Raw genomic sequence first — 27,044 nt, 5'->3', positions numbered from 1 at the left:
TCTTCAGAATTTTACAAGTGGAAAAAGAAATTATTTGGAAGATGACCTTTGCTTACTTCTGTCTACATGGAAAACAAAGACTCAGTTGTATCAACACTTAAACGCACATTTAACTTAAAGTATATGAGCAGTCCCTACTTACCTCAATAGGTTTGGATTAGAGCCATTATAATTACCAACCATGAATCTCTATTAAGTGCAGCTCTGTTCTTTCAGGGGCATTTATGTGGGTGTTTGTATAAAAACACTGTCAAAAACTAAAGAACACCAGAAAATATTAAATGGCAACATTCAGGTTCAAATGTAATGAACTAATTTATTTTTTTTAACACTACATCCAACTGTTTTTCACCACTCACAGATGTCACTGGAACAACTTGAATACAAAAAAATTGCCTAAGAACAATAAACTACACAGACCAGCTAATATTGATTGCTTTTAAAATGCCCCCTGTTAAACTTAAATAATAGGCAAATCTCACTGCAGTAAATGTACTTTTATATCATTAAATACTAATTTAACAGAAATGTGACTGTGCAGTGAAAAACACGAAAATGCTGGAAAACTGAAAGATTGCGCTTTTTTTTTGCCTTATTCTTCCTGTGCATTATACAAGTCTCCAAATTAACACCTGAAAGAAGAAAACAATAATTTCATATTAGCTGGCTATCTAGTCACACAAGGCAAAGCTGAGGCTAAGCTTAACTTTAATACTCACTTTCCAAGGCCCGTGAGAAGGGAGACTGCAGGACGCCTCTCACCACAGGCTCTGGCCACCCTCAATGACCAGGTTGTGGCCTGTCATGTAGTCGGAGGCTTCGGAGGCCAGGTAGACCACAGCAGCCTGCAGGTCCGTGGGCTGGGCCAGCCTTCCAGCAGGAATGTCAGCCAGCCAGCGCCGCACCAGCGGCCGCAGCTCCTGCGAGCGGATCAGCGGCGTGTCAACGATGCCCCTGCAGCGAGCACACCGACCAAGGGTTTAGCAACGAGTCCTGCCCAGAAGGAAAGGCAGCACCTAGAGGTGTTTTATGTTAATTCAGAATGTTAATTCAGAAGGAAAGCAGGGTAACAGCACAAAGGAGATGAGCACATCCAGCCTGCTCTGTCCTCGCTGAAAGTCACGGTGCAAACTTCCATAGCGCTCCTTTCCTATCATCGCCTTCTGCTGCTGATGGGCAGCTCAGGAGTTTCCTTTCAAGTACGCATACACTCACACGATCTTCTCAGCTAATAGCACAACCCCCTTACTTTCAGGTTACCCATAATCACCAGTTTAAATTTCTTTTCCAGAAAACAAGTACAGCATTGGAAGTGAAAGTGCCTTGAATTGGGTCTGTCATGGCTCTTGGGAACTGTTGTCCTTCCACCAATTTCTCATCACTCTACAACTAATGTCATACAGCGTGCTTGTGTACAGCCCAGAAACTGAAAACAGGCCAACACCCCATATGTTAAACAACAAGGGGAACAAAAGCCAGCACCCTTCTGGGCACCAGAGCCTTTCCACACAAAAAAAGGAGGGGCAGAGATAAGCACAACACACCCAGTGTGATGCCCCTTAAACCAACAACTGACAAATCACACTGATTTACTTGTCATGCCTCTTTTACATTAATGACTGATTCCACTATTTACTAAAACTCTGCTAAGTTTGGTTTTTTTCCAGGTGCCCTAAAATGCTGCAGGAAGCACAATGCAGGGCAAAGATTTGGCTGGCTTTTATGACTTTAACTGCAACTGATTTGTCATACTCCTCCTTAACAACATATTTGTATTTTGCAAAATGTATAATTTTTTCAGCCCCTGAACAAATATATTTACATAACTGTGTCTAACGAGAAATTACATTTAACTTCTCAGAAATGACAATAACTAAAACCTGAACTGCCAATTCCACTTCATTAGTGTGGTAGAAATGCATTCCAAATGTTAATAAAAATTCCAACATGCTGATAAATTAGCGCTTCTAAGGAGCATGTGACACCTTGGTTAACATATTCAACCTCAATTATATTTCTCTTCAGCACCCTGTTATCTGGAACCTTTGCTGGCAATCAGAGGTGCTGTTTTTCAGCGGCCAATTTTCTAGATAATGTAGCTTATCAACACTGTGGGTAAACTTGCCAATGAAATCAGGCTGCACTGAACCACACACACGCTAATTGCATCTCTTTTTTATGCATATTTACAGACTGTCACTTCAAAGAAATCAGTGGCCCATTGAGGCAGCCAGTTAGCTGGAAGAATTGCCTCTTGCAAATGAAAATTAGCAAACAAGCTAGTGATAAATATGAAATGAACAAAGTATAAAAATACCCGTTTTGTTCTGAAACTTCATCAGCATCCCAATTTAGACTTCCAAGGAAATAATTTTTTGAGACAGACTGGATTCTGGGTATGAGATTTACCTTTTGTTTTAAATGAAGGCTGAAATCCACTATTTACTCTGTTATGAAGTGGAACTAATTCAGATTTTCCCCCAAACATTTCTGTTCGCACTAATCAGGCAGGATTTAAATATCAGCTTTATATTTTATTGTAATTGTCAATAAAGAGCAGAGCAGTTCAGAAACACTGAGCGATGCAGCTCACTTAAGTTCTGGCAATGTAGCAAAATCAAGCACATTCCAGTATAGGACTGTGAATGCTTTACTTATTTCCTTCAAGCAGAACCCCATAGTCTCCTTTGCTTTTCTAAACTCCTCAAGAACTGGTTTTCTTCAGAGAGAAACGTGCTCTGAGCAGCAGACATGAAATATATTGAACTCCTTTCCCTTACGTGCCTCTCACTGAGCTTACAAAACCATCACCATCGTCATCATCATTCTGGCTTTACACTAGCAGAGACCAGAATAAGATCCATATGATTTTCTTGTTTTTTTCATTTACAGATACATTTTAACCTCAAGGGAATGCAGATTAGGGAATAAAACACACAGTCCTCCAGCACAACAGATTTTGCTAAAAAGAGGACGTTTTTCAATCTGTTATGAAAAATGATCTTTGGTCTGATCACTGCAGTCTGTGAATCACCATGCTGTGCCTCTTGCTGGACCTTTCTTTAGGTTCACTCCACGTAGCAAAAATTTAGATGTGAAACCAAACTTCACTACAAATTTTTGTTATAGAAATGAGAAAAAAATACAGCGCAAAACTTAAAAGTTGCAAACACACATACTGATGGCACTATAAATATTAGGCATGTCATTGATACTACACATCTTCTGGGAAAGCTTGGTGCCAAGTTGGGCAATTTAACGTTGTCGAACCCTTTTAGGCAGATTTTAGTTGGCTCCTAACCAGTTCCAGCAAAGACAACTGCCAATGCATTAATTCCCTACCTCATCTCGTATTCAGTGCTGAGCCTATCAGTACTTTTCTGTTGCATGTCAATGTAATATCAAACTGCTGGTTTCTTAATGTTAGATATGAGCATCAATATTTCATTATTGATACACAGGACAATTTTGGACATGAAGGGAAAAAAAAAGACTGCTAAAAAAAAGGAGAAAAAAACAATTGCCTGAAACATTTCCACTTCGAGAGACACATTAAGAAAAATATCACTTACCAGATACTTAACTGGAATTGTTACGTGCACTCAATCCCCAAATGAGAGCAAAAAAAGATTCCATCTGTGTGTAACTTGATTTCTTTCAGATGAGTTATTAATTTGAATGAGTTAAGTACACTCCACTTAATCAGGAAGTGTTTAATCACAAGATCCACTTAATTGGGACATCTCCCAAGGAATTAAGATTTAAGTCCAAAGATACTTACCAGCAACGACTGCTGCTTAATGGGGATAGTAATGCTGCTTAATTGGGATGCCTTCAGGTGATGCTGGGGTGCTCCTTCACCTGCCAGATCTGCCTCTCCTTCCCCCTTATGGGGTGTTTCCCAAACCTGCAGTGATTCTGCTCTGCCTGCTTTCTGGGGCTACAAGCCTGGGGCAGCACTGTGTGGCTGCCTTCAGAGGAGCAGGGCAGGATGCTGGGCACACAAAGGCTCTTTGCCCAGCAGCCCAAACCCAAATCCCTGCAGCCCATCAGGAGGGAACATGGTTCATCCCCCAGGGCTGCTGGCCTGGCTGCGAGTTGACCTTAATATCAACTTCCACCTGCCCTTCCCAAAGATCATCACATAATGGCATTTCATGTCTTGCTAATCAAGAAGGCAGTAATTAGCCAAAAAAATGGACATTGATTCAGTGTAATAGCTGCAAAAATGACGTGTTCAATGCTGCACATGCCAAAAACCAGACACCTTCCAGAATTTCCTCTTCCATCACACCCAACACACTTCCATGTCCTGGAACCAGCAAAGAGACTAAATCCTATGGGCAGCTGGGCATCAGTCAGTGCTCTGTAAAGTTCCCTGATTACACCCTCTGCAGTTCAACCCCCACATCCATTTCAGGAATACTCCAAGACCACCTTCATTTTTTGGCATCAGCTGTGCAGCAGGCTATGAGGTGATGGCACTGGCACTGAGCACAGGTTCCACGACAGCAACAGCGTAAGTCAGCCAAAGCATCCAGGGAATCTCAGCCACCTTCTCTCCCTAGGCATCAGGTTTGCCTGGCCAGCAAGAGAAGCCTGCATGTTCAATTTTATAAAGGTAATAAATCATCCTAAGGACTCTGTCATAACATTTTATGCATTGCTAACTTTTATGCATTGCTCTGCATAAGTTTTATGCACTCATTAAGAAATTAAGTTGATAAAAAGTGACCAGATAGGAAGAGGGGGAAAAGGCCAAAAGGTTTGCATGGTGAAATAATGTTTAAGGCCAGACTGGAGCATTTGAAGCTTCAGACAGAGGCACACTGGGAGTGCCTCAAAGCTTTAATGCAACCATGACTGGGAGGGGCAAAGTACTTAAGGACACAGATATTTTACTTTTCCAGATCTTGGGTACCATAATGCCTTATATCTACATCTGTTCTCCTCAGACTCTTTAAAATCCCATCCTGTTATGACACTGAGGCTCCTGCTGGTGCTGGGTACTCAGATCAAGTGGGTCAAAGCTGTCCCTGGTCCTCAGTGAGTCACATCAAGAGACAGTGATACTAGTGGGGTCCACAGGTCTGAGGATGGGTCCAAATGTGCACTGAAATGCAGGTTCACATCTCACACAGACAGGACTATAAATGTGAATAGTTATTCACTCAGAAGCAGAAGTGGGTTTTGTTCATGTGATCTGAGCTCCGTGAACTGCTGCAGGCTCCTTCCTCGTGCCCAGGGGTCCCTGGGCAATCCCATCACGAGGGGCTCAGCCAGAGCTTGGAGGCTCTGTGAGGGAAGTTCTGCTGGTCTCCAAAGCAGCTCAGTCCAGGTTCCCACCTGCATTAGGGAAAACTGTTCTGTCCACAACAGGGGACCTCAAAGACAGCAAAATATTTGTTCTCCATATGTCCTTCCTGGCTATTCCTCCAAAAAGGCAACACATCACCCCCTTTTGTTGTAGAATTTTGAGCTCAGAGCTAGAGTTTAAGACAGGTAGAGATGATCAAAGTGCAACCCTGTGTTGCCTTAAAAATTAGAAAGAGAAGCTGTCTATTTTTTCTCCGTGCTCTGGCAACTGTCTCCAGAAATATAACTTCTCTAGAAGTGAGTGCTTGCTTCCAAGCTGTACAAAACAATGAGTTTTGATAATTTGGTAACTATTTTTTAAATTTATGTAAGCTCCTAAGAAATGGGTAATTCCTCCTGTAAGAGCCTTCTCATCCATAATTGCTGTGAATGTGGCACAACTATCCCACCTCTGCTGGTGCAGATTACCCGTATGTTTTCAGACACAATTCATGCCAGGTCCTGCTGAGCTTCCCTAATTCCCTTCATCTCCCCAGCTCCTGAAAGTCAGTGTAAATTCACTAGTGCTAGTTGTAGGAACACATTACAGTGCTGCTAGCATGGGCATGGGGAAAATCCCATTAGGAAGTAAGATGCTGTTGAAAGAATCTGTGGATCACGTAGAGTGACGGCTGGAGTCTCTGGTATAATTAGTAATAAATAATCATAAGGAAGACAGCTAGCACAAGCAAGGGGAGAGCAGACCAGCGGTAAAAACAGAAGCACTTGCCATTAAGCTCTGTGATTTTTTTCTCCCCCTCCACTTTGTGGATTAAAATATGTAATTTGTTTTCCCTAATTTGATCTACATTATTATCTTCATTATTACAATTTAACTCCTGGGTTAAAATCCTGCCCTTCTTAGTTACTCTGATTGACTTCAATGGTCTACAGAATTTGACCGCTTCCAATTAACGCTATCCACTTGGGTTTCTGCTCAGCACTATCATGCACTGCTAATTGTTTAATAAAATGACTGGTTGGGCATGTGTGTGAGAAACAGGGAGAGACAAAGTGGATCTGGTAGGAAAACTTTTCTTTGTGAATAAATACCCTAAAACATCGAGCTTGAAATCTCCAAAAATAAGGAAAATGCAATTTGTAATAAATAAATACATATATATTTACAAAACTACACCAGGCCTCCTGTGTCTGTTGGAGCTGAACAGTAGCTCAATAACAGCAATAAAATGTAGCTTTTAAATACAAATATGTGCCTACGTATTTGTATCAAGTAAAAAGGGAAAAGAAGTATTGCCTGTTAAGTGTCAAAAACCCTTTCTTTAACCACAGAAGGCTTGGACAGACTAAGGAAATATTTCATCTGGAAGGGAAATGCTAAAAACTACCCTTCACATTATTAGAAAACCTATTACCAAATGCTAAAACCTCTTCTTAAATCCCTGAGTATACACAGCAACAGAGCAGGCTCGGTTCTAAGTATTTAAACCTTTGTTAAGCAAAAGACAACATAAAAAGGGTTGCAATCCACCTGCTAATTAGAAACTTTATTTGCTGAGATAGTGTTCATTTGAGCTTTGTAGAACATTTCATTCCCTTTGTAGTTTCAAAATGAGACTACATTTTACTTACGGGGAAATGCAGTTGACTTTTACTCCTCTGTCAATCCACTCGGTTCCCAATGTCTGTGTTAATTTTACGACCCCGGCTTTGGAGGCGTTGTACGCCAACTGCTTCTGTGGGTGAGGGACTACAAGGGATTCAGAAGAAGAAAATTATTTATTCTTCCCAAATTAAAATAGCTCAGGCACTACACAGACAACTCCCTGCATTGAGATGAGCTATTTGCCCTTTTCCCAGGTACCAGGCAGGGAGCAGCAAGAATTCAGCCACCTACAACACAAACCCCTAAATATGTATTTTGCCATCTAACAATTTTGTCTCAGCAGATGGGCTGCTGGAAAACAATGGTGAAAATAAAAATAAAGACATTTAAAAGATCCTATATTTGGGCAAAGAAAAAACTGATGTATTAAACATATACATGCAATACTTGACTGCTCTGAAGAAAGATAAATAATCATACACATGCACATCCATATATTGTACACATATCCATGTTTATATACTTGTGCACTGTAATACTAATAAAATATATTATAATATAATTATAAAATATTGTATAATCAATGATATAATGTCTGACATATATATTCTGTGTTATGTAATATATTAATATTATTTATAATAATATGTGGTAGATAATATGTGATAGCTGAATGTAACAGTAAATTGTTTGATATGACATTATATGATAGAATATGATATAAGTGCATAAGAGATTTTATATAACATATTATATATAGCTTCTTGGAACAAATTATTCTCCCTAATTTTTAAATTATCCATAGTCTGAGGCAAACACATCTTATGATCTAATGAATGTTTGTGTGGATGTGAACACAGGTGCATCCCAAAAATTCAGAACACCCACCACTTTCAAAATCTGAAGCTTTTGAAAATGCTTCAGAGATGTCACATGTCAGTCAAAGACAGAAAATGATCAGCTTGCTAATTACAATGTTCAAGCTTGTTAGTGCCGTGTGCTCGGGTGGCTCTGCCCCTCTCCAGCTCAGTGAAAGCTACTTAAGGACAAATCCCCAGTGGGTGTAAAGTGCCTTAAACCCACAGGAGTCAATCCAAGTCAGTCCAGGTGCTGGGATTCACACCCACAAAGTATCTCTCCTGCCATTAGGACTTCATTAAAGAAATCCAGTGCAAAGCACCCATCCATAATTAGCTCTGTATCAGCACAGAGCTTCACTGAGCTGCTGACTCTGATGGAGGGAGAGAGGAGGAAATCAGGGCAAATATCAGTAGTCACAAAGACAGGCAATTCCAGCCTGTGGGGTTGGATAATGCTGAACCCTGGAAGAAAGGGAATCACTGGATTTGCACAGGGTTCAGCAGCCAAACCCCAACTCCCAGCATTTTGATAAAAGCACATAAGCAGCACTGGTAGCTGGCATTAAATTGGTCTCAATAAATTAAGCTGATGCATCAGTTCTATATCACTCCTACCCATGGCATCCCAACACACCCACTACTGATTTTATTGACTTAAACTCTTGGGATTGAATATGTCAATGTAAAGAGTGGAAAGAAGGCAATAACTGAGTTACCCAAACTCTGAAAAAGCCAAAAAGCCTTGCTGCAAATCAGTGAGTATGTGGACAAGGACCTTTGCCTTGAACAGAGGTGTTTATGAATGGATTTAAAGCACACACCTGAAGGCAGCAACAATTAGAGGGTTTTTTTTTTTTGCATATGCTGCAGGTTTGCTCAGAATTCAGAGTCCTTTTCCTTGCTAAAAAGAGTGTTCCCTACCATGGCCCTCCTCTGCCAGCATTTATTCTATGCTCTTTTTCGTTCAATATGAAATAATTTGCATTTTGACCAGCAGAACTGCCTTGCCCTCAGTGTGTGCCTGCTGCCCCTGACGCAGCGCGCCGTGGGGGCTCTCAAAGAGATGTGGAACGTAATTTCTTGATTAATTGCCATGCATCAGCTCCAAGTTACATACAACTTCGGTAGTTAACCTTGTAACCTCCCAAAAGCAGTTCTTTGCTAAACTTTCCAAACATGTCTGTCTGTGATAAATCATTTTGGTGGTCACTTGCTAAGAGGAGAGGAGTTCTGGCACTGGCTCTGCACCTAGAGTGCATGTGGGTGAGATCAAGTTGCTGCAAGCCACGAGAATCAGCTTCTGACTTGGGTGATGAGACACAGCTATCAAAAGTCTTTCCATGGACTTTTGTCTTTATAAGAATATCTGAAGAAGGTAATTAGGAGCATGAAATTTTCCCCTGCTGAGACACTCAGCCCCTCTCAGTTGGAAGAACTCAAGGAGAAGCCAACAGGTGCTGTGAATCTCTGGTGCTGGATGGGATTTCTGCAGCTAAGCATGCCCTGCCACCTCCTCTTCCCTCACCTAAGGTGGTCTTTTACAGAGAGAAGAGCAAATCTGTAAGCCTCCAAACTCATACCAAATGGGGCTTGTGAATAAAGCCATGCCTCCAGCAGTGTCACCAAAAAATCTGCATTGCTAATGCTTCTGAGAAGGACACTCACTCCTATTCAAAACAGATGATAGGAGAAAGCAGATAAAAATTCTGCCAACATTAGCTGTATTATGTTTTAAACACCTTTGTTCTGACTTTGGCTGGGGTTTTTTTCCCAGAAGATTCTCTCTCCCATCCTTGGGGGAGAGAGGAAAGGGCTGTGGGGTTATACCACAACAACCTGACACTGCTGCTGCCCCCTTGTTTGGTGCATCAGGCTCCCAGCCTGACCTTGAAGCAGCCACACAATATTAATGAGAGGTGCCCGCAGAGCAGAGCAGACCACTTCCCACTGAAGATATTCACTGTAAAAATTACAGCTCTGAGTTACACCTGTGATAACGGCACTGCTGCTGGAGCGAACGCCTGGAATAATTCCATTGGAACACCAGAATCAAAACGCACATATGCAAAATGTATGCAGCTTATCTTCGATTAATTAAAGCTGATTCTGAGCAGTGTATCTGGAAAAATCACAAACAAAAACCTCCCTATCCTGCTAAGTGTCTCCTCATTTTCCTGTATTTCTGAGGAAGGACTCAACCTACAACAACAACAAAAAAAATATCCCCTAACTATTTCTAGAAACATTTCATACTATGCCAGTTGGCCAACGTACTTAAATAACCAACCAACCAACATATTTATTTAACATTCAGCAGATGGACATGATATGAACATCGTGGTTTTCAGTCGTAGTTTCATAACTACTAGATTTTCTCAATGCCAAGATTCAAACAGGTTCAGAAGGTAAACACATCTCTCCATCTCTTAACTTCTGGCCTAGCATGCATTAACTTTCACTGACATTTAAATGCATCTTGGGATGACCCTTCCAGGTTGCTCTCAGGGCTGCTTTCCAACGTTCCTTTCTGTTCCAGGACAGGTACTGCCTTCAGATGTGATCTCCTGGGCTTGGCTCACCAGCCAAGGAGGTGCAGCTCCAAGCCGGGGCTGGATGGATGCTGAGTTGGAATGGCATCACCACCCAGCTCAGCAGAGCTGCGCCAAGCCCCGACTGAAAAGTTGGAAAAAGCCACTGCTTAAGCAGAGCAGACCACTGCTGGGCTGCAGCAAGGCTGCGAGCTGTGTGCCAAACCAGCAGATCCCCAGTTTGTGCCAATTCCCAGAGCTTCCTACCTTTCTCCAGGATGGACTACATCCCAGGAAATTTTGCTTTGTGACAATGATGTGGATGGTGACAGCCCAAGCACAGACCAGAGCCTGACTGCTCAGAGCAGAGCAGGAAAGCCTGAGGTATTTGAAATTTAAAGCAACACAATCTTTTCAGAACTACTTTTCTTGGGGAGTTTTTGTAACTTTACAAAGCTGGGATGAAGGGGTGGTGCCTGTGTTTAAGCATAAGTAAAACAGCTGGTAAAGACACTTGAAAAAATATTAACAACAACATTATAAATGGATTTTTGAAGAACCATTTAAAGTTACTGTGCAATAAACTGAGTAGAATGACATTGAATGTCAAACTGGGCACAGTAAAAATAAACATTATTCCAAAGGAAAATAAAAAGACTGCATATTTATGTAACATTCAGCAGATGGACATGATATTAATACAGGGGTTTTCAGTTGTACTTTTATAGCTACTAGATTTTCTTGCCTAACTTGGCAACCCAAGGCACCATTTGATTTTTGGATTTGGACAATACTGCAACAGATGTCCAGACCAATAAAATAAATTCCTAAAGGGCTATGCTTAATTTGTGTAATTGATCAATTTTTGTTACATGGGCTTCAGCTCAGCAGCCTTCCAGATTAGCTCAGCAGTAGGGATTTCATTCCATATGTTACAATGGTTTATTGGTCCTTTTGATGACACTGCTGATTCAGCAGCATTGGTGCAGGCACCTGTTGGCAATGAGAATGTTATAAAATCCATGGGTACCAGGGCAAATATTGGCACAAAATCCTTTGGGTGGCTTGTAAGCATCTTGTGGGCTCAGCTTCCCACATGCCAAGGAGTTTGCCTGGAACAGCCTGGAGGGAACAGCACCTCTCCTGTGGTATCTGCTCCAGAGTCAGAGAAGGTGACTCCACCTTTTCTATAAAAAGTAATAAGTGCTCTAAAACACTGAGGACAGATAAATGTTGAAAAATGATATCAATAAAAATTTTGTAGTACATTTCCTCTAATATGAAATGTCAGTGATTTACTCCTTCCCAATACAGGTTTAATTGATTCAAATAGCATCGGTAGTAATTAAAATATGGATTCTGAAGCACAACTGTTAGCTCTCATCACTCACCTATTAAACTTGCCATAGATGCTGTGTTAATTATCTTCCCATATCCTTGATTCAGCATAATGCGGCCTGCAGCCTGTGACAGAAATTAAAGGAAAGACCAGTGACCCTTTCTGTGATTGTGCTAATAATGACATGATAATAAATTAGTCTTTTCAGAAGAGTTGATGTGCTAACACATTTTTTTTAAGTACCTGATATAAAAACTTGGTATAAAAATGGCTGATGCAGGGAAAAATCCCATTGCCATTTCACACCTCTCCACTGTTGGCAATATTTTTTCAAAAAAATCACAAATGTTGGGAATTCCCCCCTCCAAGCTTTCTGGTTTTTCAAATAACCACCCTTCAAAAAAATTTTGGCTATTCTTTAATGCCTGGGCTCGGGTTGCCAATAAGTACCAGCTGCTTTTGAATGTATTGACCAAAATCTCTAATTAATATAAAGCAAATCTCTTCTAAACTCCACCAAAAGTAGGACCAATTCTATTGTGATAATTATTAATAAAGTGCTATTATACCTTGAGATAAACACTCTAGAATATTAATACCCATTTGCAAAACTAACCAGTGCAGTATTTCACACTTACTTGGCAGCACAAAAATAATCCTCGTAAATTAACATTAAAAGTTTTGTCCCATTCCTCCAGGGAAGTCTCTTCACTTGCAGAGTTCAGATTGATTCCTGCATTGTTGCATGCAATGTGGACGGTGCCCCAGTGAGCCACAATTGCATCCACCATCCTTTGCACATCCTCAGGCTTGCTTACATCTGCTGCCAGGGCAAGGCTTTTAATGCCTGCATAGAAATAAGAGTGATGGAGTCAGCACAGGAATTCACGGGGGGAAAAAATTTCTATTTTATGATTGTTTTTTAATTCATATATAGAGATATTTTATATATAGCTGTATTTTATACATACATGTGTGTGTGCAAGTATTCCACCTTAATTCATTGCTCCACCAATAATAGCAAAAGGTGTGTTTGTTACTGCAATACCATTATAAAGTTGCTGACTGCTGTGAGGTTTGCTGGCTGGAGAGCAGCCTGGAGCCCAGGTGTGGGAGCCACAGCTGCCACTCGGGCAGGACGAAGCGTGGAACACTGCACCATCTTCTGTCCAAACCCTCAACTGCAGCTTCCCCAGCTCCCAGCCGCTCTACAGAGCCTTTTCTTCTGCCAGGTCCCCCTCAAAGATGCTACAGAAATCAAATTAATTTGTCCCAAACTGCTCTCTGGGTGAACTACAGCATGCAGAGAGATGGGAGACTCAGACAAAACCAAACCAGTTTTAGTGGGAGCTAAGTGGGAATACCTGCAGGTGCACAGGTATGGCAGTCATAGTGACTTATTTACTGCAAATCACACTGCCAGAATAATGCAGCCATCTGGAAGTGATTTGCCAAGTTTAAAATATTAAGAAGTTTTGCATTTTTTCCTAAAATAATCCAGCCATTGACTTTTGCACCAGGGCTGATCTGTAAATAACTTCATTTAATTCATTATAAAAATCAGCTTTAAATAACCTTATTGTTAAACAGCATAAGAAGCCTGCTGAGGCCAGGGGGATTATACCAGACCTGGTGCCACTGGCATTATACCCATCCTCAAAACCAAACAAGGGTACACCAATAAGGGCTGTGGTGAAATGGGTCTTAATTAAGGAAGGAAGGAGGCACCCACTGGGGCTGGACCATGATCAGCAGTCTGGGTAAGAAGTTGCAGCTATTAAAGCAAGATCTTTTTCTTCTATATAAATGACAAATTTGTTCCACACTGGTACCTCTTTTAGATCATTCTGATGAAACATTTAAAAGAAGGGATAAGCCTTTTCCAGGAAGACTCTCCCAAAATGAAGCTGAGATAGAGGCTTCCAGGAAAGCAAGGCAAAGCAGGAATTGCCCAGTGGTGTGTGTGAAAAAGTGGCAGGAAAGAGGCTTTTGCATGGAAAAGCTCCTCCTCCTCTCCAGTGCCTCCAGGAGCCTGTCAGAGTGCACAGCCCAAAGTGATGCCACTCTGGGGTGCCAGGGCACAGGAGCTCCGTCCCCTTTCACTGATGACACCATTCTCTTGATTTCCATGGCAGAGAAAAAACACAGACAACTAAAAAATGGATGCAATGATCTGCCACAAAACAAGACTTCTTATTTTATGGCAGGTTTTATGCTAAACATGCTGAAAGAATAAGAATAGCCAGACAGCCTCTGTTGCTACTCCTAATTATCAAGACATGTAATGCACAGGGAGTTGCTGCAATCTTCCTTTTTAAATTTACAGATAAAATGGGTGCAAGTGTGTTACTAATGGTAACAGAAAGACTCTTCACCTGCCCTCCAACTCTCACCCCATTTAAAGCTTCATCTTACAGGTCAGTTTATAAAAATGAGACAAAAGGTGCCACATGTGAGTGTCTAGTGAAGAAGCAGTAAAACCACGCTCACTTCAAACCAGAGTCCCATACTCCACCTTAATCAATTCATCTGATATTCCTGCACTCTGAAAGGGGGGAGGAAATCACTTTCTGTCTCTCCACTGTCCCCTCAAACCACCTGTTAAAAATAACAAATAAAACAAACTATGGGGAAAATAGCCTCAAATCTATAGACACAATCAGAGGCAAGACACCCAGCACAGGATGATGCACAGGATGTTGCACAGGATGATGCCTCTCCACAGGGCTCAGCTCACTTTTGTGGGGCTCACGGAGGCAGGTTTGTGATGAGGGGGGCAGGAGAGGAGCCCAGGGGCTCTGTGCTGCAGACTATCACTGTGCTGGATATGCCTGAGGTGTCCTTCTGCAGGGACACACACACGTCCCCTGCCACAGGCTTCATCTCTGGTCTCTCGCTATAAATGGAAGTAACATGTTGCATATAGACAAGAAGATCAGGAGTGACATTGCACAAGGCATTTGCATAGTTTACAGTGAAAATGCACATTTTAAAAATCCCATCAGACTAATTCTTCCCTTAGGGTACAGGCAGTGATTCCCCCTGAAGACAGAGGTGTGTGTAGTGGAAGGTAACCCTTAGGATTTTTTGGTTATATTTCATCATTTTTGGTTCTTCAGTCAGGATCCATTAGTAACTGTTGAAAAAGGTATTCACACAGGATCTAAAAACAAAGAGCCCTGCAGCCAAGGGACGTACACCCGAGCTGTCTAACAAAGCTAAAACTGAGATCACAGGCGTTCTGATGTTTAAAACTCATCATGAAATGATGGCACCATCCCAAAAGGCAGGAAAGGGCTCCTTGATATAAGAAGCAGAGCAGCTCTAAGCAAGCTAAGCAAAATGTTTTGAAAAAGTATCAGTATGGGAATGACTTCGGGCACTGAGCTTCCAACTTTGAGTTAGAGATCTACAGCCATAGAGGGGGAAAAAAATCACAGCCCCTTTGTCCTTATTACAGCAGGAAAAATACGTATTAATGTTATGATTGCTTCAATTTACTCATGTGAATATTTTGAGAGTAAAGCTAGCTGAACCTTTTTGTCAAAATTTATTTCCAACAGAGCATGATACTTCTTTGAAGCCAAAATGTTTCATGGAAACATTGATTTCAACAAAAAGTTTTCAAGGGAAAGCTTCTGAGGTCCAGGCTAGAATCTCTAGTTACCTCTGGAGAGAAAGAGATTGAAAACCTGACCTTTTCAGATCCTTTCCAAAAACGGGCATTTGGATATAATTCCCTTTCACAAAAGCTTTACAAAGTTTGGGGGTTGTTCCAACAGGGAACGACAATAAATTCAAAACCTCAAAACCCATCATGAGATGGAAGAGATGTGCCCTGACCAGCTGCACTGGTCAAATTGATAGATAATATTTGACCTCAAAGGATAAAGATGTGAAAAGAGTAAGAAGTGAGATTTTCTTTACTTTAGACTGCAATAGTATTTGCTATGCCTCATGACCTCTATGACTGCATTTTGGAACAACCCCCCACCTTCTCCAGACTGGCAGCCCACTGCTGAAGGAGCAGAGATGTAGGGCAGCCATTGAAGGGTAGATGATCAAACTCCTACTGAAAATGCCCTGGAGATGAGTTAAGTTCATTTTCCAATAGGCTGTTGGCATCCAAAGTCTCATGGCTCTATCAAGTAGCCCATTTCTATCCGAATAGCTCTGCTTGATATGCAGGATCTCACAGGGAAAAAATGTCCAAAAGGAGAGTTAAGGTGTAGGGCAGAGCCACTTCGTGCCAAAACCATATGGCTCTGGTGCATAAGAGAGTGAAAAGCTTCAGGGAAGGAGGGACTGGATGACTAAAGAATTTGTAATAGGAGCTGGACACTTTCTTCTAGGTCATTATTTGGGATCAGAGCTTTAACCATTGCACTGACACGCCATGTGAAGTGTCTCCTGCTTAGCAGAGCTGGGGTTGTGCAGACAGGGATGTTTTGTTTTAAATGTTCTCTGGGGAGACTCAGGATGGTATCCAAACCAGAATGACACCAATCTTTGTCTCTTCCTGAGACTGGGTGATATAAATACATCTGCAGGGGCTGGTTTTGCTGGAGAATATGGTTTCTAATGGCCCAATCCTTTGCAGAAGTGAGAGTGGAAACAAATACTGGCGACTTTATTCATGTGGGAATGTGAAAATATCCTGCATAATTGTCCATCTTTAGAGACAATGAAGTACTGAACTTTGAAGAAGGCTCAGGTGCAATCTCACAGAAGAAATTATAAAATGAGTAATACTTCCTTTCTTTTATCATTAAAATTATATTTCCAGTTTTCTTTTTCCCCTTTAAAATTGCAGTTTAGCACAGCTCTAGGGGGAAATTTGATTTTATGTTACATTTTCTGTTTTTACTGCTAAAACAGAAGTGGCTTGTAGAGGATTTTACCTCTTATTTGGGATTTTACTTATTATGTCTATTAGTATTTTGTTCCCATATCTGACCTTGCACGCATGTTTGAAGGAGGGCTTGAAAAATGACTTGTCGTCAATTTAAAGAGCACAGTGAGAGATTCAGACTGACAATACAACTACCCTGTTTGGGGGTTTTGGCTCGTGGTAAGGAAGAGGGTCTGGAAGAGAGGGTAGGTGAATTTGTGGGTGCATCTTGCATTCATCCAAACTGAAGCCTGCCTGATTTACTTTGAGCAGCACCATGTCTGTTCAGTGCTGGTCATACAGATCTCACTTGTACAAGGTGACTCTTCTCTGTTCTTGTCAGCCATGGCTCACCACTTTGGACATTTTTAGTGAGGAATTTTGTTTGGATCACTTTGTCTCTCTAGAAGAGTTTATATTGATAAATAACTCTCGGAGATGATGTGATATCAGTGACTGCTGGCACAACACTGACAGGGCAGGAGAAGCTTTGTGCCCGTGGCTTGAAAATCCTCTACTCTAACCACTTCCCAGGGCTGGATGGGAGGGGATTGCTCTACAGAGCAGTGTCAGGTTTGAAGGAGGAAAGCCACCCATTACAGCACCCACCACGCTCAGTGCTTACCTTTGAGGCTGAGCTCACATGCCACCGCTTCTGCCTTGGCAAGGACCAGATCCACCACAGCCACTTTAGCTCCAGCTTCCCCCAGGGCATGGGCAAAGGCCCTGCCAATTCCCTGCCCTCCTCCTGTGACATAGGCGACCCTGCCGTCCAAGCGCAGCCGCTCCAGGATGCGGCGCCTGTTGCAGCCCCAGAAAACCTCATCCTTCACCACTTGTGTCTGCAACAAGAACACAAACACCCTGCACAGTGAGGGGCAGAGCTCACTGACAGCTGTTAAGGACTCTGCTGGTGAGAACGAGGTGGGAGCATGAGCAGGGATCCATGTTTTCTTGGCCCATTGATTAATACAAAAAGCATCACTAATTCAAGCCAAAAAGCCCCCTTATCCATACAGATATTAAGCTCAAACAGAGCACTAAGGTGCCAGACAATGGAGCAGAAGGGCTGTGCTTTAGGGAGATGCTACAACCATTTAATTTTCAGGAGAGTAGCGTATGGCATTTCCTAGCCTGGCTTGGGTACAAAGTCTTAGAAGTTGACTGATTAAGCCTTCCAGTTATTTCATCCCCAGGGCCCAATCTTGCCCTGAGGCTCAGCTAAGAGGCTAAAAACAAGGTTCCAAAGGCAGGATTTGGGTCAAGTAGAGTGCAATCAAAATATCTTCACAAGGCTGGTGCACAAATAAAGATATCAGCCAATAACTTAAACCAAGCTGTCATCTGATCAGCTGCCATACATCATTTCCCCCCAACTGGAATCAAAATGCAAAATACAAGATGTTTAAAATATTGTGTTTGAAATGCCAGGAATTACCAGTGGGCGTAGCTTTGGGAGTGCTCAGAAACTGCAAAACAACCAGGATGTTTGGGTCTGGGTTTACTGAGGTAGGCCATTATGATTCCAGATGGGAATTTCATTACAGCTGGATGAGGCCCACTACATAAAACAGAGACAGATAAAAGCACCATTTTTTCCTTAGGACAAACAAAATGTAAGGCCATGAAAACATCTAGCTCAGAGAGCACATGAGGGCATCCTGTGCTGCCTTTGAGCAAAAAAAATGAACTATTTCAGAAATGTTTTGGTTCATTACTGGTCCTCAGCTCCAAGCTCCATCTTCCCACATTCCTCTGCATGGGAAGGATGGGAGAGCACCAGGCACTGAAACCTGGTGGGCAGTACACCAGTCCTTCCAAAGACTCATCACAGGACCAGCTGATCTGAAAGGCTTTGCAAGGAATCAGCATTTATCAGCTTTAGTGCAACCCTGGACTGGAGATGCTAAAAGGTGCCCAGCTCTAAGCTGCTAAACCCATGATCACAGTACCCCATGTTTGGGTTCTTGCCATCAAATTACTGAAAATTGTTTTGTCCCTGTCCTTGGCAGAGTCAAAATTTTCCCAGAAACGCTCACAGAGAGGAAATACCCACCTTGGACTCAGTCACTGCATCTGGAGGCACAGGGCTCCTTCTGATGAGGCTCAGTCCACTCTGCACAGGCAAAATCACCTGCAAATATAACACAATTCTCATCTGCTTGGTACCTGGCTTTGTCACCCAAATTCCACTGATATGAAGGATAATCCTCAGGCCACAGTAGTTTTTCCCCTACTCCTATTCTTTAGCTGAAGCTCCCTCCAACACAAACATATCAGGCATTTGTATTTACTCCCATTCCTCTTCCAAACTCATTGCTTACACAAATGCTAGGGAAAAAAATGCAATCTTGTCTCTCCAGTTTCTAAAATCACAACATATTGTTTGTGCATCCTATTACTTCTTCTTTTTATTCTCTTTGCTGACTCCTGTTGTGCTGGTGATGCCCTACAGCCCCCAGAGCCTTTAAAGCAGAGTGGTGATTCTTTAGTTGTGCTGTAGAGCTGATTATTTACTCTTAAGTGCTCTCCTTTTATCTTGCCTTTAACACACTATAAGATGTAGACAGAGCAGGGACCACTCCTGAATATAGAAACTCATACCTAGAGCTCAAGTGAGGTGAATTATAATAAAATCTGAGTTCATTTTAGGTCCTTTGGATAATGGCACCAACAAAAGAAGCATTTTAAAGAGTACTTTGCAAAATCCATAGATACAGCACTGCAGGCACCTTAACCAATGGCATTGCACTAACCTGTTCAACACGAGGATCTGAATTAATCACTGCATTTAATTTTCTGACAGCTAGTACATTTTCATCTGTTACATTCTCCAGGTAGACTTGTCCTTTCATGAGTGTATTCTCTACACAGATCACTGCATCCATGCTCAGCAAGAGGCTATCCATGACAAAGCTGTAGTACTGAACAGCATTCCTTTGATCAGCATCAATAAAGACTATATCAAAGTGCTCGTCCTCAGCATGTAATGCCTGGGAAAAAAAATATATTAGAGAAAACACTAATTATTTACCTGAAAGTTTAACATGTTGCCATTAATTTGTTGTTTATATAAACCCCAAACCAGACAGAAACTTGTTCTTTTAAGGTAACACTGCTAGAAATGCTTCTGGAGATCTTGGGAGTTTTCCATGCTTTGCAAACAATTCTTCAGCAATGAATCTCTGAACTTCTCAAGGAAAATCAGAATATAAAAGAGGATGGCTCGTCCCAGCTTATGGTGTTGAGAATCACAGCAGAAACACCTGCATACCTTGAGTCAAAGTAAATTGATCCATCAGGGTAAGATTGACATCAAACCCTGACACTGAGGTGCTGCAAGAAGTTCTCTCTTCTCAAAAGAGCAACTATCAACAAATTGAAGAGTGGCAATTATATTGGTCTGGGGAAAAAAAAGAGGCATAAAGCAGATCTGGGAATTGCAAAGTAGTGTGTCCCACTTCAGTAGCAGGAAAAAGGTTGAAATCCTAATTAATATAGAATTATAAAGCACATGAAAGAACAGGTCATGATAGAGATAAAGCAGCACAGCCCCTGTGAAGGAAAATGATGTTTCTTTAATCTAAAAAAATGCTTTGGATGGCTCAGCAACAGAGAGGATAAAAGAGAACTGGCTGCTATCATCTAATTGGATTTTCAGAAATGTGGCACACCTTCCCTCCAAGCAGGCTGCTGATGATAATGTATAAAAGTGTTGATGGATGACCAGATGGGAGCCTTTACAGCCTTCTCCTGTGGCAGTTAATGCACTCGCTGCCCAAGAGGCTGCTATGGAATATTTCAGATTCCATCTGGGACTATTTAACTGCATCTGTGTGTGTTGCAATGAAACAACAGCTCATCCACCTATCTCGGCGAGCAGAAATGCTTTCAAGTCTTTGCATTTCGAGGGAAAAGAGACACAGTTCTGTTTTCCAGAACTCACTGTCTCTACCACGACTTTTAATGGTGTTTCTTGCATCCAGATTTCCCTTTTGTGTTTAGAGACGTTGTGATGAGCCATCCCTTGGGATGCACCAGCAAAAGCATCCACAAAGGCAACAGAATGTGAAAAACTGGTTTGGTTTTGGGAGTAAGTAAGGTTAATGGCTCCCAAAGAGAGATTTCAGGAGCCTTTCTGAGGCAGGAGGGTGTGGATCAGACAAGGAAATCGAGGAAAGCAGATCACTGAAGCTCTGAACTCTTCTGTTGTGCAAACTGGTGTCACTGTGAGCTGGTCAGTGGTGGGGGAATTAAGTTTGGATAGTCCCATTTAACTGTGGATGCTTGTTAGCAGAGAAACTCTGCTGAAAGCATTCACGAGCCCACATTTAGGACACATTACACCATAATGAAAGAAGACCTTAAGGCCAAATATATGCTGGTTTGTTAAAAATGTAGTAGAAACTGGGACATCTGGATTCCTGGGATTCATCTTTTCATTTCATGACCAACAAGAAAATCTTGCCCTGGCTCCCTCTTGAGCCACATTGGTGGAAAGCAGCAGGAACATTTTTGGTACTGTGGAAGAGTATCCTATGTCAGGCTGCACCTCAGTCAGTCTGTCCAATGTTGGTACTTCAGGAAGGGGCAGAGGATGAAAGCTAGGTGCAGGAGCCCATCACAAAGAGAAGTTAGAGGTCTCATTCCTCAGGGAAAAGAGCCAAAGCCAAATTCAAGTAATTATCATGACTTATCACCACTTTCTGACTTGTAACCTTCCTGGGTAGAGGAGGTGGGGGGCAGACATTCAGAAACAGATGTGGCCATCACTGAACATATGTTACTCCTGCTCTGTGGGATGGCTCCCTAATGAAAAAGAATCTCACTTTTATGCATTGACTTCATTAGGTCCATATGGAGTTGTGCAGCTCTCTGGATATTAGCTGGACTTCTCATTTCAGCCCTCTTTCTGTACTGCCTACCTGCTGACAGCTTATCTCTCTCTTATCTGTCTTCTGATAGAGATAAACCACCTTTCAACATCACAGCATCCATCCCAGGAGGGTGCTTGGGTTGGATGTGTAACCACTGCACACCAGGCTTGTCCTTGGGTGTGCCAGGCCATGGTTTCCAAGGCATTCCTCTTCTGCCACTTCACTGAGTCCTGAATGGCCATCCAGAAAGGTCACTTGGGCATTCAGATACCTGACACATGGAAGGAATAACCTGAGTTTGTCCTGGGACCTGCCAACGGCTTCTTGTTTCCACAGCTTCATAATTGCTGCTGGGTTTTCCGTATTTAGCTAGAAACAGCTCCAGGGCTACAAGAGGAATCCATGAAATTCCTTAAACCAGCCTTACCATTAGAGCAGCCTCTAAACAGCAGGATAACAGCCACAGGGAGAGGGAAGTCCCTGTTTCCTGGAGCCCCTTGGCTAGCAATACACAGGTCACCCAGGCAGGTGGCCACCATGGCCAGGGCACCACACTGGAGACGGTTTCCTCACTGCCAGCACCCATTGCTGAACAAAAACAGCCAGAAAATTAAAAATCTGCTCTAACTGCAGAGCCAAGCACTGAAAACATTGGTACAGTGGTGGAGAGGATAACTCCATGCTGTCCAGTATGGATGAGGGAGTATAAAATAAGGGATTGACACCCTGGCCCTCCCAGCACAGACTGGGCCAGGCCCTGCCTGGGATCTCACAGCACTCTGGAGGTGCCATTGTCCTTTGCCTGGAGAGGCATAGCCCAAATGCCTCCAACTGTGAGGAAAGCTGAGATCCAGAAGGAAATAATCTGCCTGCAAAATATCCTGCTGAAACTAATTTCCTGAGTGTTTACAGTGCAATCCCTGCTCCTTGCTACAGAGTTATCATAGATGGTAACAGATGGCAATAAGAGTTTTAATTCAGAGCAAACTTGGCTAAAATTAATGCTTTTGCTTACAGTGAGTCATTAACTTCCTTTCAGATTAAAAAAAAAAAAAAAAAAAAAGGTGTAACACTGCATTCCATTGAGGAGATGTACCAAAAGTGACCATGAGAAAGGGCACAGCAGCACTGCTGATGGATACAGCAAAAGATCAGGGAGAGGACATCCCGAATAAAAATATGAATGAATCTTCTGCCAAAGCTCAGAGCAAACCTGATTGGAGTCCTGATCAGAGACAACTCTCTCATAAGGCACATACAAACTCAATCAGAAAAAAAATGACTGCCCAGTTCCTATGATATGGATCATACAGTCAGCATATTTGTAATAAAGATGTACTCAAAACTTATTACCTTTCCTGTGCCTTGTTCTTGACCTAAATGTAATAGCAATCCATCCTTGGGGTGCACAGAATACATGAAAAAGTACAGTTTCCTTTTAAAACACCATTAGAATATTTTACTGTGTGTGGACATACACTCTTGTTACTCCTAAATGCTATTCTATTGAGTACAGTTTATATTCACCAGCAAAGCGAAATCTCTAGGGAAGCCAGAGAGGGAATGCAATTTCTAGTAATAACAGCTCACAACAGTGAATACTATCCACTTATCCCCACAATTTCCAGCTATTTTGGACTCCTTTCTGAATTAACCTTTCATATCAAAAGGAGCAATTCTAGAGCACACTAGAGACTCCGACACAATTTCATGCATAATTTATTCACTCAGTTCAACATTAAACGCAGAGTCCTTGACTTTGTCAAGGTGGATTCTGTTGGCAGACTTCACAAGCAGCAAAACAGGAGAAATGAGATCTGCAGCTCAACCTCTTCACCTATTCTGTCTGCTAACAGGAGGGAAAAAAGAAGAAAGCAAACCCTGACATGCTTCCACAATGCCCTGCAATCAGCAGAATTGGCTGCAAACACCGTGTTATTTTTGTGTTGCATTTTCAATTTTAAAATGGAAAGATCAAAATAATGGATGGGAATAATTTCCTGATAGTTTGCATTCCCTCCAGACTCAATCCTGCATCCATTGTTCATCAAAAGTCCACTGGGATTTGAAGGAAGCTCTTTGTGCAGGATCAGGCTCTTGCTGGCAGCAGATCCATGGCAGGGCGTATTACCCAGGCATGGCTCAGCAGAGTTCAGACTTAAGGGAAGATTTGTTGGGAAATGTTTTTAAACACTGGCCCAGGACATGTTGAATAGGTAGGTAATTCCTACCAAAGACACATGCACCTGAGACTGAACCTGAAGAAAGGCTTCCCCTCAGTCCACATTTCAAAATATTACGTAGAATTCCTGAGGCCCTTGGGCACAGAGGGTTGTGTTGTGGTTTGTGTGAGCTCTGTGCTCTGCTGGGGACCTCACCCAGCTTGGCAGTGTCTGTCCCTCATGCATGGGGAAGGTGGAATTTTATCACCATGCCCTCAGGTACCAAGTGAACCCTACCATGCATTTGAGCTCTCTGGCTCCTGTCTGATACTTAGCATTTACAGGTCAAAATCCCTGATGTTTTGTGCTGGCTGTGATCTGGGACAAGAGGGAGGGAAACAGGCCAACCCCACCAGTGCTGAGTGATAATGCAAGGGAGCACCAAGAGGCTTCAGAGAGCCTGGCCAAGGTGCTGCCATGGACTGCTGTGCTGCCTTTGCTCTGCTGCTTGCTCCCAGCCCTGCTGACCCATGGATTTAGGTGAAAGAGCCAAAGCCACAGGGGTGACATAATGGCCCCACTGTCAAAGGTGCACTGGCATAGATTTGCTGCATCCTTATGGCAACTGCTGCAAGATCTGGCAGTTTCCTTGTAAAGGGCAGAAGCAGTTGTGGGGGCAGCCCTGGACACATCCTGCAGCACCTGGATGATACCTGAGGCTGGGATGCAGCTCCTGGGTAGCCTACCTTTACAACTGAAGGGAGAGATCATACTCCTTGTGACAGTTTGGACATGCTGAATTGCAGCTTCATGCAGCAGAGAAGGAGTTCCCTGACAGGTAGTTAATCTACAGACCAGATGACATTTTCCTGCTTTGAATGGGCCAGGGCAGTGAGGCAAATCCTGCTTCCAGGAGTTGTATTACTGCAAAAATTTGAGGAGCAGCAGAGAAGCAGAAATATTGCCTTGCTGTACTCAGCTTAGAAGTAAGATTCAGCCATCACCACCAAACAAGGAAGCTGCATCAGACACCTCCAAAGAGCAATTGGTGGGTGACCAGCTCTGTCCTCTAGTTTCTACAAAGGGACTAGAATGACACCTAGGGCTGCAGACTCTGTAGGCAGCAAGGGCAATCCTCACCAGAATCCAGCTCTTCTAAACCTCACTGTGCTCCTCAGCAAATGTTAGCCAGCTCTGCTCTAGACCAGCCTCCCTGCAGACCATGAGGGATAGAAATGTTCTCCACCTCCTCTGTGAAGCTGAGCTGTGAGAGCCCTGCTGTGCCATCCCTCCCCCATCTCCTGCCTTGTCCTCCTGCCTTTCAGCTGCCCATGAGGCAGCAAAGGAAGCCTGCTCAGTCTCCAACCTACGATGGTCATCAGCGAGGAGGGGAAAGGCAGCATGCTGTCCACAGGCTGAGCCTCTTCCACATACCCAGGCATTCCATGCAGCTGCCACACTCCAGCTGGGCAAACCTCAAGAAGCCCAAAATATAAATGCACCAGAGAAGCCACCAAATTCATTGCTTCAGCATTTACAGCCATTGTGGATTAAAGCTGTAGGACAATCCTGACTGTCCTGATACTGATGACAAAATGCCTGTCACACTGAATAGCAAAAGTTCAGAGCCCAGTGCAGAAATCCTGCACAGAAAGGTGTCCCCATGCTGGGAGCTCTCCTGCCAAACACGAGCATCTCTGTTCCCAACAGCTCCAAGAGGTATTTGAAGTTCTGAGCACCTGCAGAACTGGGGTCAGGATGTGCCTTCATGTTGCAATTGGAGGATATAAAATCAATTGCAACATTCTGTTTTAAGGATTTAATTTTCATGTCTTTGCTCCCTTCTTTAATCTCTACACAGCATGTACTCTGCCTGCCTCTAGATATTTTAATTCAGTCACAGTAAGTCAGTTGCACAGAATGGGCACTAGGGAGCAACAGCAATTCAATTAATTTCACACTCACTGCGGGGAGCTGGGATTTTAAATGCTGCACATTGCAGGTGATCTGTAACATTTCGTTTTTTCGTATACTTGCAAAGCTCTTTGTTTCTTTCTTATCAAACTTGGAGGTCATGAAAACCAGAGGTCAGAAAGCTCCTGGCCATTTCATTTTAGAAATAAATATGGTGCCTGCTAATGCAAATAAAGTTACAATCAAGCTCACACTGACACATCCTGATTGAAAATGAAATCAGATCAAATTGATTTGTATTAATAATAGAAAGGCTTTTTAATGAACCTGGTATGGGCACCACCTGTCTCATGCTGGACCCCCAGCAGCATCCTGGAGATCCACAAACTGGAATTAAATGTGAGCTGCCAGCAATCATAAGATTTCTCTGTCTTGGAACAAAGTGACTAGTCAGAATGAAACAAGTACAGTAGTTATTTGTCTGAGGCTAATCACATTGCTCTGGTGGTGAGAAAGTGGGGTCTAATTCATCTAAGAGTTTGCTGTGCGGAAAAATAGCGAGAGGTTTGGCAGAATTGGAAACTTCTCCAGGAGTTTCCCAGCTCTTGTGAACATTGGGAGCAAGCTGTCCTTCTCAAAAGTTGGCTCAGCAGGGTACAGATCCATTCTTCCTGTTTGTTATATTTGGAATTAGGGACCCGAAACAAAGCCAACCCTTGTTGAGTTAAACTGCCATTGAAGCCTACCGACCTACATTGAGAGCCTGTGATCCCTCTGATCAAAAAGCTGCAGGATTTTAGTTAAAAGGGAGAAAAACTGTCTTGTGTGACAGAGCTGCCCCATCATACATTGAAAATAAGAAATAAGTGCAAGAGTGTGTTCGCACATTTGCAAGCAAGCCAGAGCTGCCACCCAGCATCGTGTGCGCAGGAAATAAGACCTGCCTGAAATTCTTTAATGTGCTCTTCACAAGAACTCCCAAACCCCCTTTCTAGCTGATTTTACCTCCAAGGTGTCTGCCACTGGTCCCACTCGCAGGCTAATCTTTTTGCCATCTGAGGAATAATCAAATGCCTCCTGGCTGTTCACTCCAAGATACGGCTCTTCTGCACAGGCAAAGATTTTGCCATTGTCTGGCAATTCCTCTGCAATAGCAAGGATACTGTAACCTTTAAGCTTGCCAATTAATAAAATCTTCCTGGCTCTGATCATATGGACAAACATCCTAAAAATTTGGCCTGTGGAAAGACAAGAATGAAAATTTGAAAATAAAACCATGAGAAAGACTATACTTTGTTCACAATGAAAATTAAATGAGCCTTTTAAGTGATCATTAAAAAAACCCTAATCTTAAAACACTCTCAAATAAGGGTTTAACCACAGAGTCTGACAAAATTTCATCTAAAAATGCAGCTAAAAGACAACAGAATAAAAGGACTGATTTTAAATGTAGAACCTTTATCATCAATGCTGCTATTGTTCAAGTGCTTGTTAAATAGTGCTTGAAATATTGCATATTTTAACATTCCCCCCATATGAAAATGGCTTTGA

General features: G+C 42.5%; 1 protein-coding gene across 1 annotated transcript; it reads right to left on the bottom strand.

The window, feature by feature from the left end:
* Positions 1-296: 296 nt before the first annotated feature.
* LOC118691813 (D-threitol dehydrogenase-like) lies at positions 297-26,717 on the bottom strand. Its single transcript, XM_036391226.1, has 10 exons — positions 26,499-26,717; positions 19,297-19,533; positions 18,612-18,674; positions 17,434-17,445; positions 17,166-17,382; positions 12,288-12,496; positions 11,702-11,774; positions 6,949-7,066; positions 720-954; positions 297-632 (listed from the first exon to the last, which is right to left on the bottom strand). The coding sequence occupies exons 1-9, from the start codon at positions 26,715-26,717 to the stop codon at positions 759-761; spliced, it is 1,344 nt and encodes a 447-aa protein (XP_036247119.1). The 3' UTR covers positions 297-632; positions 720-758.
* Positions 26,718-27,044: the final 327 nt, after the last annotated feature.

The sequence above is a fragment of the Molothrus ater genome, chromosome 11, assembly GCF_012460135.2.
Source record: "Molothrus ater isolate BHLD 08-10-18 breed brown headed cowbird chromosome 11, BPBGC_Mater_1.1, whole genome shotgun sequence".
In the NCBI taxonomy this organism is placed as follows: Eukaryota; Metazoa; Chordata; class Aves; order Passeriformes; family Icteridae; genus Molothrus; species Molothrus ater.
Note: the sequence above shows the minus strand (reverse complement) of the source record. Positions and strands in the feature narration are given on the sequence as shown.

Bases quoted from the DNA above. Each gene is read 5' to 3' on its own strand.
- LOC118691813 (XM_036391226.1), bottom strand. From the start codon at position 26,717: ATGTTTGTCCATATGATCAGAGCCAGGAAGATTTTATTAATTGGCAAG. The intron at 19,534-26,498 runs GTAAAATCAGCT...TTTTTTTCCCAG, and splicing joins CAGTGGCAGACACCTTGGAG to GCATTACATGCTGAGGACGA. The intron at 12,497-17,165 runs GTAAGCACTGAG...ATTTCTATGCAG, and splicing joins ATGTGAGCTCAGCCTCAAAG to GCATTAAAAGCCTTGCCCTG.